This window comes from Agelaius phoeniceus, chromosome 4 (genome assembly GCF_051311805.1).
Source record: "Agelaius phoeniceus isolate bAgePho1 chromosome 4, bAgePho1.hap1, whole genome shotgun sequence".
Classification (NCBI taxonomy): domain Eukaryota; kingdom Metazoa; phylum Chordata; class Aves; order Passeriformes; family Icteridae; genus Agelaius; species Agelaius phoeniceus.
In genome coordinates, this window is record NC_135268.1 from 51,217,024 (window position 1) to 51,231,166 (window position 14,143).

Consider the following 14,143-nt stretch of genomic DNA (forward strand, 5'->3'; position numbering starts at 1 on the left):
CAGTAGCAGCTGTGGAGTATTTGGAGCCCAGGACTGCTCCTGCTGTCCCTGCCACAGGGTTGGATGTGTGGGGCACCTGAGCTGCTGAGGCTCTTGGGCATGTGGTTTCATCCCTGCCAGCTTCCTTCTTCCCTGCTGAGACAGTCCCTTAGGTTGGTCTCTGCAGAACACAGCATCATCATGTCCATCAGCACAGACATCTCAGATCTGTGCTTGCAGGTGCTTCTGTTACAGAGCCAGGGGAAAATGTTGCCTTGGAACAGACTGCAGCAGGTCAGCCAGACCAGCCTCCTGCCCACACTTGGGCAGGGTTCAGGATTACCTCAGAGCCCCTTCAGGTTGATATTTATAAGGCTCCAAGAGCAGAGTGCACAGCCTCTTAGAGGCCTCTTAGATCTCTGGGTTTACCCACTCACTTGGCGAAGAGACTTGGGTTTGCTCTATTCTTTAAACCCTCCCATGAGCAAGTGGGACACATTAATTAGATTCTATCCCATTTCCTTGTCCCCAGGCTAAACAAGCCCACCTCATCTCCAAGCTAAACGAGCATGGCTCCTACAGCCTTGGTTGCCCTGAGCTGGGCTCACTCCATTTTGTCACCCTCCATGGATTGGTGAGCCCAAACTTGCAGGCAGAAGTGCAGATGAGCACCTCATGAGCACCATGTCAAAGGGTGTTCATTCACCTCTCAGTGAAATCTCCATCACTCTGCTGCTTGTGGGGTGGGCATTGCACATCAGTGTCAGGCCCCAGGACTTGCATCACTCACTGATGTACAAATCCTAGCACTGAAACAAGGAATGGTCTTGGACTCAAGCAGTGCCCCATCAGTTACAGCACTCTACAAGTCTGCTGCCTCCACTGCATCCCTGGGCTTGGGGACTCTGGAGAAAAGCAGGGATCAGGGTTGGCAGGTGCCCTTCCTGCAATGCTCTGTCCCTAAAGGCACTAATCAGAAAACTACCTGGAATAATGAGCCTGGCAGAAGTGATGGGGAGGAAGAGACTGTTAGCACCTTCCCTGGAAGGCAGTGTCCTCTCAGGGGTTGCTCCTTTCTCACACCTCTGCAGGATGGAAGGTCATGGGCTGTTCTTCTTGGTCTTGGCCTTTTCCCCTCAGAAATGAATCTCAAATCCTGTGTAGCAGCCCTGACACAATTTTTGGGGATTGTCTTCCCAGGTTATTGGCAGGCTCTGGCTTGACCCGTTTTACCTCAGTCAGCTTGGAAAGGGATATATAGGGCACCAAACAGAAACACTTGTGCAGCTGCTCTTGCAGCATTTCTGGCACTTGGAGCAATCAAGAAAATCTGCCCCTTGAACTGAAACTTTCTGTATCTACTTTTTAGCCTTTGGGTGGTTTTTTAAAAATTTGCTTATTTAAGTTTAAAGGTAAATTATTCAACCATATTTGAGCTACTAGAATGTAAAGAGAATACAGGCAAATAGTCTTTTGTATGAAAATGATTAATGAATTACAAGGCACTCTACAATAAGTTGTTGGCTTAATTGCAAAGCTGTAATTAACTGGTTAGAAGCAGGAGGTAGCCTCCCCTGATTCATATGCATGCCATGGCAGCCAGAGCCCCACTCATTTCTCCAAGCCTGAGGAAGTCCAGCAGCTCAGCTGCTTGTTTTTCTCTCACCTTCCTGAATTTCCTTCAGTGCTCTTTTCTCTGGGCTGGCAGCTGCAGTGGTGATTGTTCTGTCCAGTTGTATCTTGCATAACAATTGGGGAATTAACAGATGTCCCTTTCAGAGTTTGCTCCAGCAGGTCATGTTTTGTCTCTAAGGCATTCCTTTTCCTGCCCTCCCCTCAGTATGTTGTGTCTAAGTTACAGGACAGTTCCTCCAGTATAATGCTTTTTCTGAGAGATGGAATTCTCTGTTTGTCTACTTCATATAAAGTCAGTGATTCATGGACAAAGAAAATCATAAATGCTTACTTCTCATACTACCTAGAAGCACTGTTTTCTCAGAAAGTGAAAGTGATACTACTTTTTTGATTCTGATTTTCATATTGACACTGGCATATAGTATTAATGGTGTTTAGATTTGAAAAACTTCCAATATTTGCAATGTTGAGATTTTAACCCTTTGTTTTAGAAAATGTTAGCAATAGTTGAAGTGCTTGCTGATTCTGCAAAGCCCAGCAGAAAAGAGCTGAAGCAAAGGAGTGAGTGGGGTTTTGGCTGGGGAGATCCACACTGGTCACCCCTGGATATTGAAAAGGGGAAACTCCCAGGTCAGTGTGTGACAGGAGTGGAGCAGGGCACCATGTGTTTCTTCTTTACAACAAAGCTAAGTTTCATGCTTCTGTTGTAAAATTTCTGGGAAAGTCCATTACATTTGTAAATACAGATATTTTTTCCAACTTGGCTACTTTTATAGAACCATAGAACAACCCAGATCGGAAGGAATGTGAAAAGACCATCTGATCCAGCCATTTATGGGAAGGGGAGCCTAAATTAAATAGTCTAGCACCCTGTCAAGTGAAACCTCCTGTGATGGAGCTCTGACATGTCCATGGAGAGGTGGTTGCAGTGAATTCCTGTTGGTCACAAGGAGCCACATGGAGATTATTGCAAGGGACAGTGGGTACAAAGTGCAACAGGAGAGGTTTCATCTCCACATGAGAAAAAAATTAAATCTCTAGTTGCATGCATACACATCCATTTTGGACAGATGAATTAGGGAACCATATGCATGTTTAGCTAAAACCTGCCTTAGAAAACTACTGTTTATTCCAGATCTATTCACTAAGCCATTTCTAAGCAACAGATCAATTGCTGCAAGCTTATTGACATGAGATGCCTAATGGGAATTGGATCCCTTCCCTTTAGTGTGATCTGACTTTAATCCTAGCCTTATTACTTGCTACATGATGATTTTTCTACTCCACTTCTTTTTCTTTTTTTCTCTTTTTTTCCCCAAGAGTCAGTTACAAGCTGGAATGATGTAGGGTCCCACATTTTTGCACACAATGCATGAACCATGCTGTGATGCTGACTAGAGATAAGCCCTTCTTAGAAAAGGGAAGTTGTGAGGTGCATGCAGGAGGCAGGAGTGGGAGAGCAGGACTAAGTAGCTCTCCTGAGAATGGCCATTTTCCCTGTAGAGACACTGTGCCTTGCATAGGGTGATGTCCAGTGTTCAGGGAGAGGTGCACAGAATCAGGCAGCAGCCCACGTCCTCCCCCAGCCCAGCCAGCCCTTTGTGGTAATATCCCAGGGAGTGTTGCAGACATCTTGCATGAAAAATCCTTTCTTAGGATTTTTCCTTGTGAGAAGCTGCAGTTTCAGCAACCAAAAGTAAACAATGGTTATCTGCTGCTGTGGAATGCAACAGGTAGACCTGTGTTTGGTCTCCTGTGGATGTTTGGATTTGCTGACCACTCATGGCAGAGCTGGCTCTTGCTCTATGTCTGAGACACAGATCTTTGTTATTCATTCTTGTCTATTCTTAGCTTAGCTAGCTGCTGAAGAAACCTTTTCCTTTCTATTGCTTTTTAGTATAGTCTTAATGTAACATATATCATAAAATAATAAATCAAGCCTTCTGATCATGGAGTCAACATTCTCGTCTCTTCTTCATCCTGAAAACCCTTGTGACCATGGTCACAAGGGAGCTGAGCCTTCCTCCCAGGACAAGCTCCAGAAGCACAACCCGTGTCCCTGGCAGGGTTTCCTGGTGGCTGCCATGACCTGGAGGGCTGCAGGCTGTGGGAGGTGCCAGCACCTGCCCGGAGCCTCCTCCAGCCTTCAGGAGGCAGGCAGAGCAGCTCTGGGGGCAGAAGGGCAGCCACCAGCCAGGGAAGCTTTTGCCTCTCCTGTCTGCCTTCTCAAAGGGATGTTGGTTAAGTCACACCAAAGTTAGTGGTTGCTGAAGTGTTTTAGAAATGAAGGTGTGTGGTGTTTTTATACATCCTGGCTTCAGTTCAGTGCTCGTGGAAGGTTGTTCCCCAAGCTGTCACTTCTTCAGGGTGCAACTTTCAGAGTACCCCAGGTGACCTTGGGACATGAGCATTTGGAAGAGACATTTAAAAAAACTGATGACAATCTTTCTTCTCTTTGAGTTTAAACAATGTAAAGTTTGCACAACCTGCTTTCTACTCTTTGAGTTTAAACAGTGTAAGGTTTTGCACCACCTAAAGAATTATTCTTGTTTCTTTTGTCAGTGTCTGCTGTAGAAGGTGTTATTTTGGAAGAAGGAAGGTTCATGCACTTTCTGTGTCTATTTATACTTTCTGCATACTACTTCCCAGACTTCTGTGTGGTATTTTAAGCTTTATTACCTCCCACCGTTGATATGTCTGCACTGCCTTGCTGAATTCAGCTGATGCCTGTTGGCTTCATTGCATGTTTACAATACAAACTTCAGAGCAACAGGATTCAATGAAAAAAAGGGTAGAGAGGAAATAGTGGCCGTATGCTCACAAATGCTGTGCTACAAACAAACAGTGTATGTTACACGTGCAGCACTTTTCAGCTACCCTCTCTTATCATATGCTGGAGCTCTGTCTGCTTGAGTGCTTTCTAACTTGCTCTTTCTGTTTCTTCATGCTTCCCTGGATTCAGAGAGAGGTAAATTATTTTCATTTTTCTATTTTTGTGTTTATCCTTCTGGCGTGCACTGAAAAATGTTGTATTGGTTTCTTGTATCAGCGAACAGAAGCTCAACTGAAGTGAGTAAATTCATATCTGTCACCTTTTCAATTTGCTGTTAACAGAATTGTCCAATTGATACTGGCTGTTGGTTGTTTTGGGTTTATTTTTTTTCCTCAGGCCCCAAACCCTCTAATAATAGAACAGTTTAAAATCATGCAGTGCAATGGGTTTTAGTATTTGCTTCTGGTCCTGGGATTAAATTCAGATTATGATGTTTTCTGGAATGTGAAATGCAAGACAGTGTTAAAACCTCAGCTTTTATTTAAAAAATTGAAAAAACATGATCCTGAGAGCAGGGGATTTCAGAGCAAAGTTTAGCAAGATTTGAAAAAGTAAATGTTTATTTTCTACTGTTTATTTTCTATTTTCTTTGGTATTTGTTTCCAGTCTGTCTGGGTTGCTTGCCTGTATTTTAAGTTAGAAGAAAAGTTGTCCCCAGTGGGTTTGATTTGTTTGGATGTACAAAGGGATCGTTTGGAATTCTCCACAATGCTTCCTGTTTCATGGCAGCACAGACACTAAGGCATTGTAGTCAGGTGCTTTGCAGCACAAGGGCTGCAGCCACTCCAAAGGCTCTTAGCAATAGAATTGCATCCCTCAGATGAGATTTGGGGTTTGTTTGCTCTTCTAAATTGCAAAATCTTGAAAGTGGGACTGGGTGGAAGGAATGTGGTTTAGAGATGCAGACCATTTCTCATGTTTGCTTTGTGGAATATAATGAGAATGGTTTCCAGACCTGACTTTTTTTAATCAATTCTTCAGGCAGTGTTGGCCTAGGGAAATATTTGAACTTTCTTGATTATGGCTTTGCAGTCTAATGTAGGTTTCATGCATGTGGAGAGCAGTGATCCTTCCAGCCTAGCACTGGCAAAAGTGTGCTTCAAGCAGATTGGTGTGTAGTGTCTGTGCACAACTGCTGTGTTCTCTGTCTGAATAATAAAGAACAAAGGAAAGCTAGGAAGCCTTGCTTATAAAACAAATCACACTGGAGAAATTAACTATTCTGCTGTAGTCTTCTGTCTTCAGTTAAATCTGTTATAGAGCTTTGAGCATCTCAACTTGATGTATCTCTTCATTAAATCTTTAAATATTCCTTTTAAACAAAAGCCCATGTCTTCCAATTAGACCTGGAAGACAGAAGCATTGTCAAAAATATCTAAATACTAATTTGTCAAAGTCAGATTTACAGGATCTGCTGCAAAGAGCCTGTTCAGAGGTTCACAGGCATAATAACACATTCATTTACTTAGAGGGAATTCAGGATTCATCATGCTGGCCATCGTGAGGAGTTAAAGCACCACTTTACAATGCTTCCAGGGCAAAGCAGCAACTAGAATGGCCTTGACAAACTACCTCATTTCTGTGCCTTTTCTTTGAAAACTGCTGCACAAGGGTAGGAAGGCACCCTCCTGCCCATGCACATTTCAAAATTATTGTGAAGTAGTTAAGGAAAATACCAACACAACACCCTGAAAAATCTGTGTTGACCAAGTCAGTGGTCAGTGATTTTTCATACGATCTGTCCCAGAAGTTCTGTCTTTGTTCAATCCATCTATAAAACAAGCAGAGCTCTGAGCCTCTGATTGACTTTTGAGTCTGCCATGCCTGTCTGGCAGTGGGTGAGCAGCAGCAATCCCTGTCTGGCCCCAGGCCCCAGCTGCCTGTGACACACTGGTGTCTGTATGGCTCCTTGGGCTGCCAGCCCTGCAGGAGATCAGCTCCCAGGGCACCCCCTTGGTGGTGACCATGGCACATGGGACAGACTGTCCTCCTTGCCATGATGGTGGTGCTTTGGCCATGAGATTGTGAGCCTGGGAAGGAGGACCAACATGGGACATAGATTTAAGCTGTACAATCTGTACTGTTGTCTCTGTGCTAACAGAGCTCATGGATCTGGAGAATTGCACTTTGCCATGACTCCAGCTGATGCAAACCTGTGGCCCTTTGCAGGAATAGAATAAAACCCTTGGTGTAGGGAGGGAAATGCTTTGTAACATCTCAGAGCCACCTTGCATGCTAGTGAGGATGGCAGGGCTCCTGTCCCCTGGGCACAGGAGGAGGTGGCAGGCAGCACTGAGACCCTGAAAGCCCATCTGGGACCAGCTTTTGCAGCTGCCCAAGCATCAGGCTGCAGGAAGGAAATTGGAGTGAAAGTCGTGCAAATGCTTCAGGCTTGGAAGTGCTGGGCTCTGAAGGGCTGAGCTGCGTATCAGCCCTATCAGCTCTGAGAGGGTTTGAACAAATTTTGGAAGCACACAGAACTGTGGCAATGATAAGACATCAAAGAAAACCCTGCAGCTGTGAGTTTTAGAGCTGCCAGATTAAAGCCTCTGAGAATCACACAAAGTAGCCATAGCTCCTCCTTCAGAGTTAGCAAGTGACATTATCAAGGAACGAGGCAAGCAGCCTTTCAGCAGGGGATAATTTGCCCTACAAACTTTATGCTTGAATTAGAAAAACAAGCTACACTCTGTGAATGCCAGACCATTTGAGGAGAATTTATTAAAATGCAGAACTGATGTTTTGAAATCCATTTTCAAATTGTGTAAAAACTAAAATAAGAAAAGCATCCCAAAAGTCTCCCTCCCTCTTCTTGGGGAGGGCATTTTAACTGCTTGGATCCAAAATTCATCACCAGGGTAATGTCATGGTGGCCAAGTGTGCTGTAGCTGGAGAGTAGCTGAAGAGGTGGAGGAGCTGTGAGGTGAAGCACTTGGAGTGAAGAAAAAGAGGTTTTAATGTGTGTTTAGGATTTCCAGCAACTGTCAGAAACACAGGGAAAATTCTTTCTCCCCCACATCACTTCCAGCTCTCATCACTGAGGGGAGAAGAGTACATGTGGCTACTGTCTAACAGAAATGGGAAGGAGAAGACTCTTGGGAATAGTTATTTTTCTTCCTCCTCCAGGATTTGATTCCACAGTGTTGGCTGTATATTCACCTGGAGAAGGGGCCATGACTTTCATTTGGAACAGGTGGAAGGGAAGCAGTGGTTTCACTTGGTATCTGTCTGGTAGCTGAAAGGTCCTCAGTAAATCTTTTGCAAACATATTTTGCAGTGTTTGTGAATGCTACTTGTTTCATCTAATTATAATTTTCTTACCTTTGGATTTTTTCTCCCTAACTTTGCAAGTTCCTTGGTGGGACCATAATAAAAAGACAAGTCACAAACATTATTTCAGTCATAAGCCATTCTCCTTTCTCCTATGTGAACAAGAAGCCTGGATAAAAAGCTTGAAATGTTAATGCAGAGGATCTGTAATTTCTAACATACATATTACTGCAGGGTTTCTTGCACCTCATCATCTCAGCCATTTATGATACTAGAATATTTGTGTCATGGAAAAACCCACCTGAAGATGGTCTTGATGGCATTATATTTACTTGCTTTTATCACCTGCCTCCTCTCCCTTCTCTTGCTTTTCTCCTCCTCTGCTCCCATGGACATTCAAGCCTTGACAGGGAATGGCAGCCCCTGCCAGGTGCCTCTGACCCTGCTCTGCAATAGAGGTGCCTGCTCTCCCTTTTGTGTTTCCTGCTTTCATAGTCCCTGGTGAGCTGTTTGCAGGAAAGCAAAGTGAAGCCTGGAAGTTACAGGCTCAGGAGATGATTTCTCCACAGCCTGGGGAATCTGTTCCCTGACCTGCAGTCACAGAAGTCTGTACACCAGTACAGAGAAATCACCTCCTCTAGGCTGTTCTGGATGAATTTCAATCAATTTTAAGACAAACCCAGAGAATATAATTTTGTGGTTCAATGATTCTTGTTACAATATGTAATACATAAATCTGGAAGGAAATGTACATTTTCCTGCATGTGTCTCATTTTAATGTAGGTGTTTTAAAATAGCAGCAATTCAATTTTATTGAGAAGAGTAAAAAATTGTATTTCATACTTTAAGGCTAGAATGTTAGAGGTTTTTAACCAAAAGGATTAATGCAATTCTACATTCCTCTACAGTCTTTTGAAGAAATGAGTTTCATGTGAGAAGGTAATGGAGGATGTGCTACTCTTCTAGGCTGTGCTTAATTGGGATGCCTCCTAGGAGTTTAGCCTAATAGTGGCAAATGGTTATAGCTGCTACTCAAACAGGACAGCATTAGCATAAATTGCTTTTAATGTGATTATATTCATCCAAGGTTGAGCAGCTAAGTGATGCTTAGCCAGGTGTTAAATAGGTATGATTATCTAAGGTTTAGTCAATGACTGTAGCCATTTGCCAATTAAAGAGAGTAAAAGAGCAAATAGAGATTTAATTCCCTTCTACTTAGCACCTTGCATTGTCTTTTCAACTCTCAAAATTGCTTTTTAAAATGTCTTTCTCTATTTCTGTATTCTTTCAAAATAAATTACTACAAAATTTTAACTGTTCAGCAGAACCAGTCTTACCCAGTCTTGCACAAAGTAATTCTTATCTACTTTTTTGTTTTTCTAGCTTTTGTCCAGATTACTGATTTATATACAGTTCCTTTAACTGGAAAGTTATTAGTGGATGATGTAGTGTGCAAATTATATTTTAAAAAATTTGAATTACCTTCTATGCAGCACTTCTTTATAATCCTGTATCAATTGAAGTGTTGCACTTCTGTTATAAAATTTTGAGAGTATATGGCTTTGTTTGCAACATCATTCTCCCACTAAACACCTTGCTGCTCTCCCCACTGACATGGAATGAAATTTTACTAGGAGCTACCATTCAGATCCCACTGATTTCATGTGCACACCCCTTTGGAGACAGAGACTCATCCAGCTGAAGGAGATGTGATGTTAACCTGTGCTGGCTCTCTGACCAGCTGTGGGCTTTGTAATGGCTTTTTCATTTCTTTTTTTTCCTTGTTTTCCTAGCAGAATGCAAAGATAGGGGAGTGGTAAGAGAGGAGGCATTTGCCCTTTTCCATAAATTTCTATTGCAAACACGTTGCTCAGCACTTCATTATCCCAGGGGCCTGTTGCACATAAATCTCACTTAAATGTTAATCAGCTTCAAGTGAGCTGCAGTCAAATGAAGGTTTATAGATGAAGCAACCCAGAAGGGATCTGAAGTGGAGGAAGAATCAGAGACTGGTCTTCTGCCTTACTTGGGATTCAAGGCTTTGGACAAAAAAGGAGCTGTTCCATTGTGGTCCAATGTAGGGAAACACAAAACTTTTCCTAAGTTTTATTGTTGCTGTAGGAAGCAGATGCTCTGAAATCCTCAGAAAGCCATGCCTTTCTTCTCCAAGCCAAACCATGGAGCTCTGCTCTCTGGGTGCCTAGAAATGCCTGAAGCAAGGCTCCTGCTGGCAGTGGAGGAGCCAGCTGCCACCAGCCAGTGCCCATCTCCAGGTCTTGGCTGCTGGGCTGCCATGTAGGGCCACTTGTGCAAGCATCTGGGTGACTTCCATGAATTCATGGCATCAGTGGTACTGTCTGTGCACTGCCACGAGGGGGAAGGATGGTTTGTGTGCTAATTTTGATTGATGATTGGAAAACAGATGGTGCTGGCAGGGTTGAGTGTGATGTGGTACCACAGGTTTAGAAGAATTCACATTTCATACTTTGTCTCAGTAGATGCAGGCCCTGATCATCTAAAGCTCTATGTGTATTCACAATCCATGAGTGTGATTAGCTGGTTTACTTTGTTCAAGCTGTTCAGCTACTTAAAGTCAAACTCAGGTGTGTGAGGCTGCAACACCACCACCAGGGTTTTATTAGCTCCCAGTACTTGAAACTGCTCTACTGGCTGGTGTTTCATTTTCTTCTGTAATTGTGTTACACAGCCTTGTTTATGACTGCATACCATCACAAGCAGAAATATTTACAGGGGCTGCAGGACCAGGTGCTGGAGGGGCAGGACACAAGCCTTGCATGCAGCACTGAGGTGTGGGCCAGGTCCTGGCAGCTCCTTCCCAACACCCACCACCAGTCCCAGAGGGTTTTTATATGGCACCTTGTTTGATGCTTTTTCCCTTAGCCACAAGTTTTTCATAGGCTGCAGGTGATCCATACCCTCTTCTCCTGGAGTCCAGCTAGGAGTCTCCAGGCTGCTTTTGATGAGTTAAGTGAGGAGGAAACCATTCTAAAGCAAGGCTTGGCACATGTTCAGATGAGCCAAAAGCACCAGTCTTTTTCCAGGAGCAAGATTCCAGCTGAAATTCAGCATCTTGCAGTGCAGAAAAAAGGAACAACATGCAAAAAGCTCTTGTGGCCAAGGGACTTGGGGAGGAAGCCTTGGGGCATCTTCTGTAATAGACAGCACCTTCCTGGGTTATTGCTGTGTGATTTTTCCTGCAGGTCACCATCAGTTGGATAAAGCTGTCCCAAAGGATTCCTGTGTCTCACGTGCTGCCAGGGCAGTGCTGCAGCCAGAGACAGCCAGTGCAGCCCATTCTCCATGCAGGAAGGGCTCAGGGGAAATGTGCTGCCCCACTGCCTCCTGTGCCCTGATGTGTGCCACCACTGCAGGCTGGCATGCAGGGGATAGAGAGGGGCCCCCAGCTCCACTGTGTTTCTGCTTGGTTCTGTCATATGGAATTGCTTTCAGATCTCATGCTCTGACAGTTTTGTGTGGCTTGGGGTTTTTTTAAATATTATTCATCAGGCTTCAGGTTGCAAAGCACTTAGATGGAGCAACCACCTGTACCTATTACTGAGCAGCCCTTATATTGCAAGGGCTCACAAAGAGCAAAATCTGCCATTCAGTTAGGTACAGGCACAGTAGTTAACTGCAGGACAGAGTCTGTGTCTTGTACAGAGCAGGAAGGGCAGCAATCCATTTGCCACAGTCTCTGATTCTCCCTGGATAGCTTCAGTGTAAAATTCTTCAATTCATGGAGCATTTAAAATGAATTTTAAAATTGGCCATCCCTGCTACATTAAACCCTGCTCAGAATATTTACAGACTTTTATATACAGAAATACTTTAGTTTATACTAGGTCTGTGGCTTAGGAATATCCCTCCTATCTCTTCACCACTGAGAGCTTTGCTGGTAATTATTTATGTGTAAAACAGAAAGACACTGAAAAGAGACTTCAGGCATAAGAGACTGGAGCAAAGTCCAGAGAAATCTGAAGGTAGCAAGAGGGTCACAAATTAGGAATGAGCTGTGGTTGCTTGGAGGACATGAAAAAGCAGAGGTGCAAGACCAGCAAAGAGAGGCTGGTACAGCAAGGATGGCAGCTGGGCAAAGCCAGGCTTCTTCCTGGCTCAGTTGTATCACTTGGACTGTCTCAGAAGAGCTCCAACTCCTAAGCAGCCTGAGAACAAATAAACCTAGTCACGGCACTTCCTTTATCCGTGCTAGAAAGCTGTACTGTGCTGTGGTGACTAGTACAGTGCAAAAATCCCTTTTGTAGGCCAGCTTTATTTAACTTTTGAAAAAATAAGGTCAGAAATTTAGGGCAATTAGTGTGAGCAAAGCTCAGCAGGTTCACATCTCCCTTTTACAACCAGATCTCTAATTACTATCTGCATAATTTAAACACTTTATACAGTCCTTTGAAATATGCTTTTTCTCTGACTAGAGTGTTGTATGCTGTTTCTTGGGGTTTTTTAGTAGTTAAGAGCTGCATATGGTTTCTGTCTTAATATGTAATTCTCTCTCTGCTTCCTCTTCAGTAACATATTTGAGTAAATTTTGCTGTTTATTTACAATTGCGTTTGGAATTACAGGTTGTAACTTGAGTAAGTTGCATGGTTAGGAAACCATAATGAGCTTTTGAATTATATAGATTAAGGTTTTGAATTATATAGATTAGATACATGTTTCATGGGTAAGCAGTTTACTACATTTGTAGACCTGCTTTGTCGAAGGTATGTATTTTGTACCTTAAGAGCTGAGATATACACCTGTTAAGCTGAAGTAGGACTTGCAGTTTTGGAAATACAACTGATTTTAATGTTTACCATGTTTCTAATGTGTCCATTTATCTTGTTTACACAGAGACTTTGCTTATGTGGCAAGAGACAAGGACACCAGAATTCTGAAATGTCATGTGTTTCGCTGTGACACACCTGCAAAAGCCATTGCTACAAGTTTACACGAAATCTGCTCAAAGGTAAGTGGATTTAAAATCAGCTGCATTTGTCTGTTCAGAGGTCCCTGAGCCTTATACATGTAATCAGCAGTTGTTTGCAGTGCCAGTTTTGTTTATATAACTGGCAACAAGAAAGAGTGTAGAGAATTTGTAAGGGAAAGGATGCAAATGCATGGGAATTATGGGAGACTGGGCATTTACATTAGAGGAGGAGGATATGTGCCTTTGATTTGACAAGTGTGTATAGAGGCCAAAGGCTTTCCTGAATAATAAAGAAGCTGCAGGTTCAAAATGGGAAAAGAACACAGAGGCTCAATTAGTAATAAACAATGATGTTAAACTCCATAAATAAATCAGACCTTGTTTGAATGGTGTTATTCAATGGTATTATCCTGCAGGACACAGAAAAACAGTTGCTAACCTTAAAATTATTAACTGTTAAAATTGTTATTTAAAAAGAATAACCTGCTTAGTCATGTACCCTCTTACTTATTTCAGATTTCAGAAATAGGGTTGCAAAAGGAGTAGATTGTAGTTGCTGCTGTACTATATTTTTTTAAATGCTTCATTATCACTGTCTTCTTCAGATTATGGCTGAACGGAAAAATGCTAAAGCTATGGCTTGCAGCTCCTTGCAAGACAGGACAAATGTCACCCTTGATGTTCCTCTGCAAGGTACTGTGTGTTACAGCTTGTATCCTCAGGATGGTCCTGGTTTAGATAAGTGTTGTTTCTGATGCAGATTTTGACAAAAATGGAGCATGCTGGGTGGAGAAGTCAGGAGTGTATTCCTGATGTATCTGTAATATAATCTATTATATCATTAATCTATAATTAATGTATCTGACTGATTGTAATCTGCTCCTGTATTACTTTAAGTATTTTTCTAGGTTATGGTGACAGTTATGGAGTCCTGCTCAGTTATGTCAACTTGTGCATTTCCTCTTTTATTTTGAAATTCAAGTGTTTCAAACACAGTCGTACTTATTTGTGGCTACTCAGGATATTGTCTTTCTCAAATCAAAATACCTCCTGACTTGAGACTGCACCAGTTGGCCAAATCTTCCTTAAAACCAGAATATACTCCAGTTACTCACTGGATTCAGAAGTGCCATAGGAGACTCCTCATAGGTTTCAGCATCTATTTTAGCAACTTCTGAGGCAAGGGTGCAAGTGGTGGGATGTCATCCAGCTTTTGCAGACTTTACTGCATGGTAGAAGGAAGTTGCCTTTGTGTGCTGTTGTCATATCTTAGTAGCTGCTGTTTTGAAACTATTCCAGGAGAACAAATATACTTTGCATTAGCTTTACAGCAAATTATATGCCTCTAGATCCACCAGTTTGTACTGAATATCTTGCTCCTAATCCGTTAACCAGTTTGTGCAATGGTCTGTGTAATGTGTACTGTTCAGGCAGTAGTATTGATTACTTGGAGACTGTGTTTAACATATTAGCAAGGATG

General features: G+C 42.8%; 1 protein-coding gene across 15 annotated transcripts in view; it reads left to right on the forward strand.

Moving 5' to 3' along the window:
- The window catches only part of APBB2 (amyloid beta precursor protein binding family B member 2), a 164,814-nt gene that overhangs the window by 143,950 nt on the left and 6,721 nt on the right, over nucleotides 1–14,143 (forward strand). For 14 of the 15 annotated variants that reach the window (XM_054633564.2, XM_054633563.2, XM_054633565.2 and 11 more), the window contains 2 exons: nucleotides 12,588–12,702; nucleotides 13,269–13,356. In XM_054633564.2, coding sequence (XP_054489539.1) covers nucleotides 12,588–12,702; nucleotides 13,269–13,356 — 203 coding nt within the window. Of the gene's footprint in view, nucleotides 1–4,263; nucleotides 4,583–12,587; nucleotides 12,703–13,268; nucleotides 13,357–14,143 lie in introns of those variants that run through there. The other variant, XM_077177589.1, reaches the window with a different exon arrangement.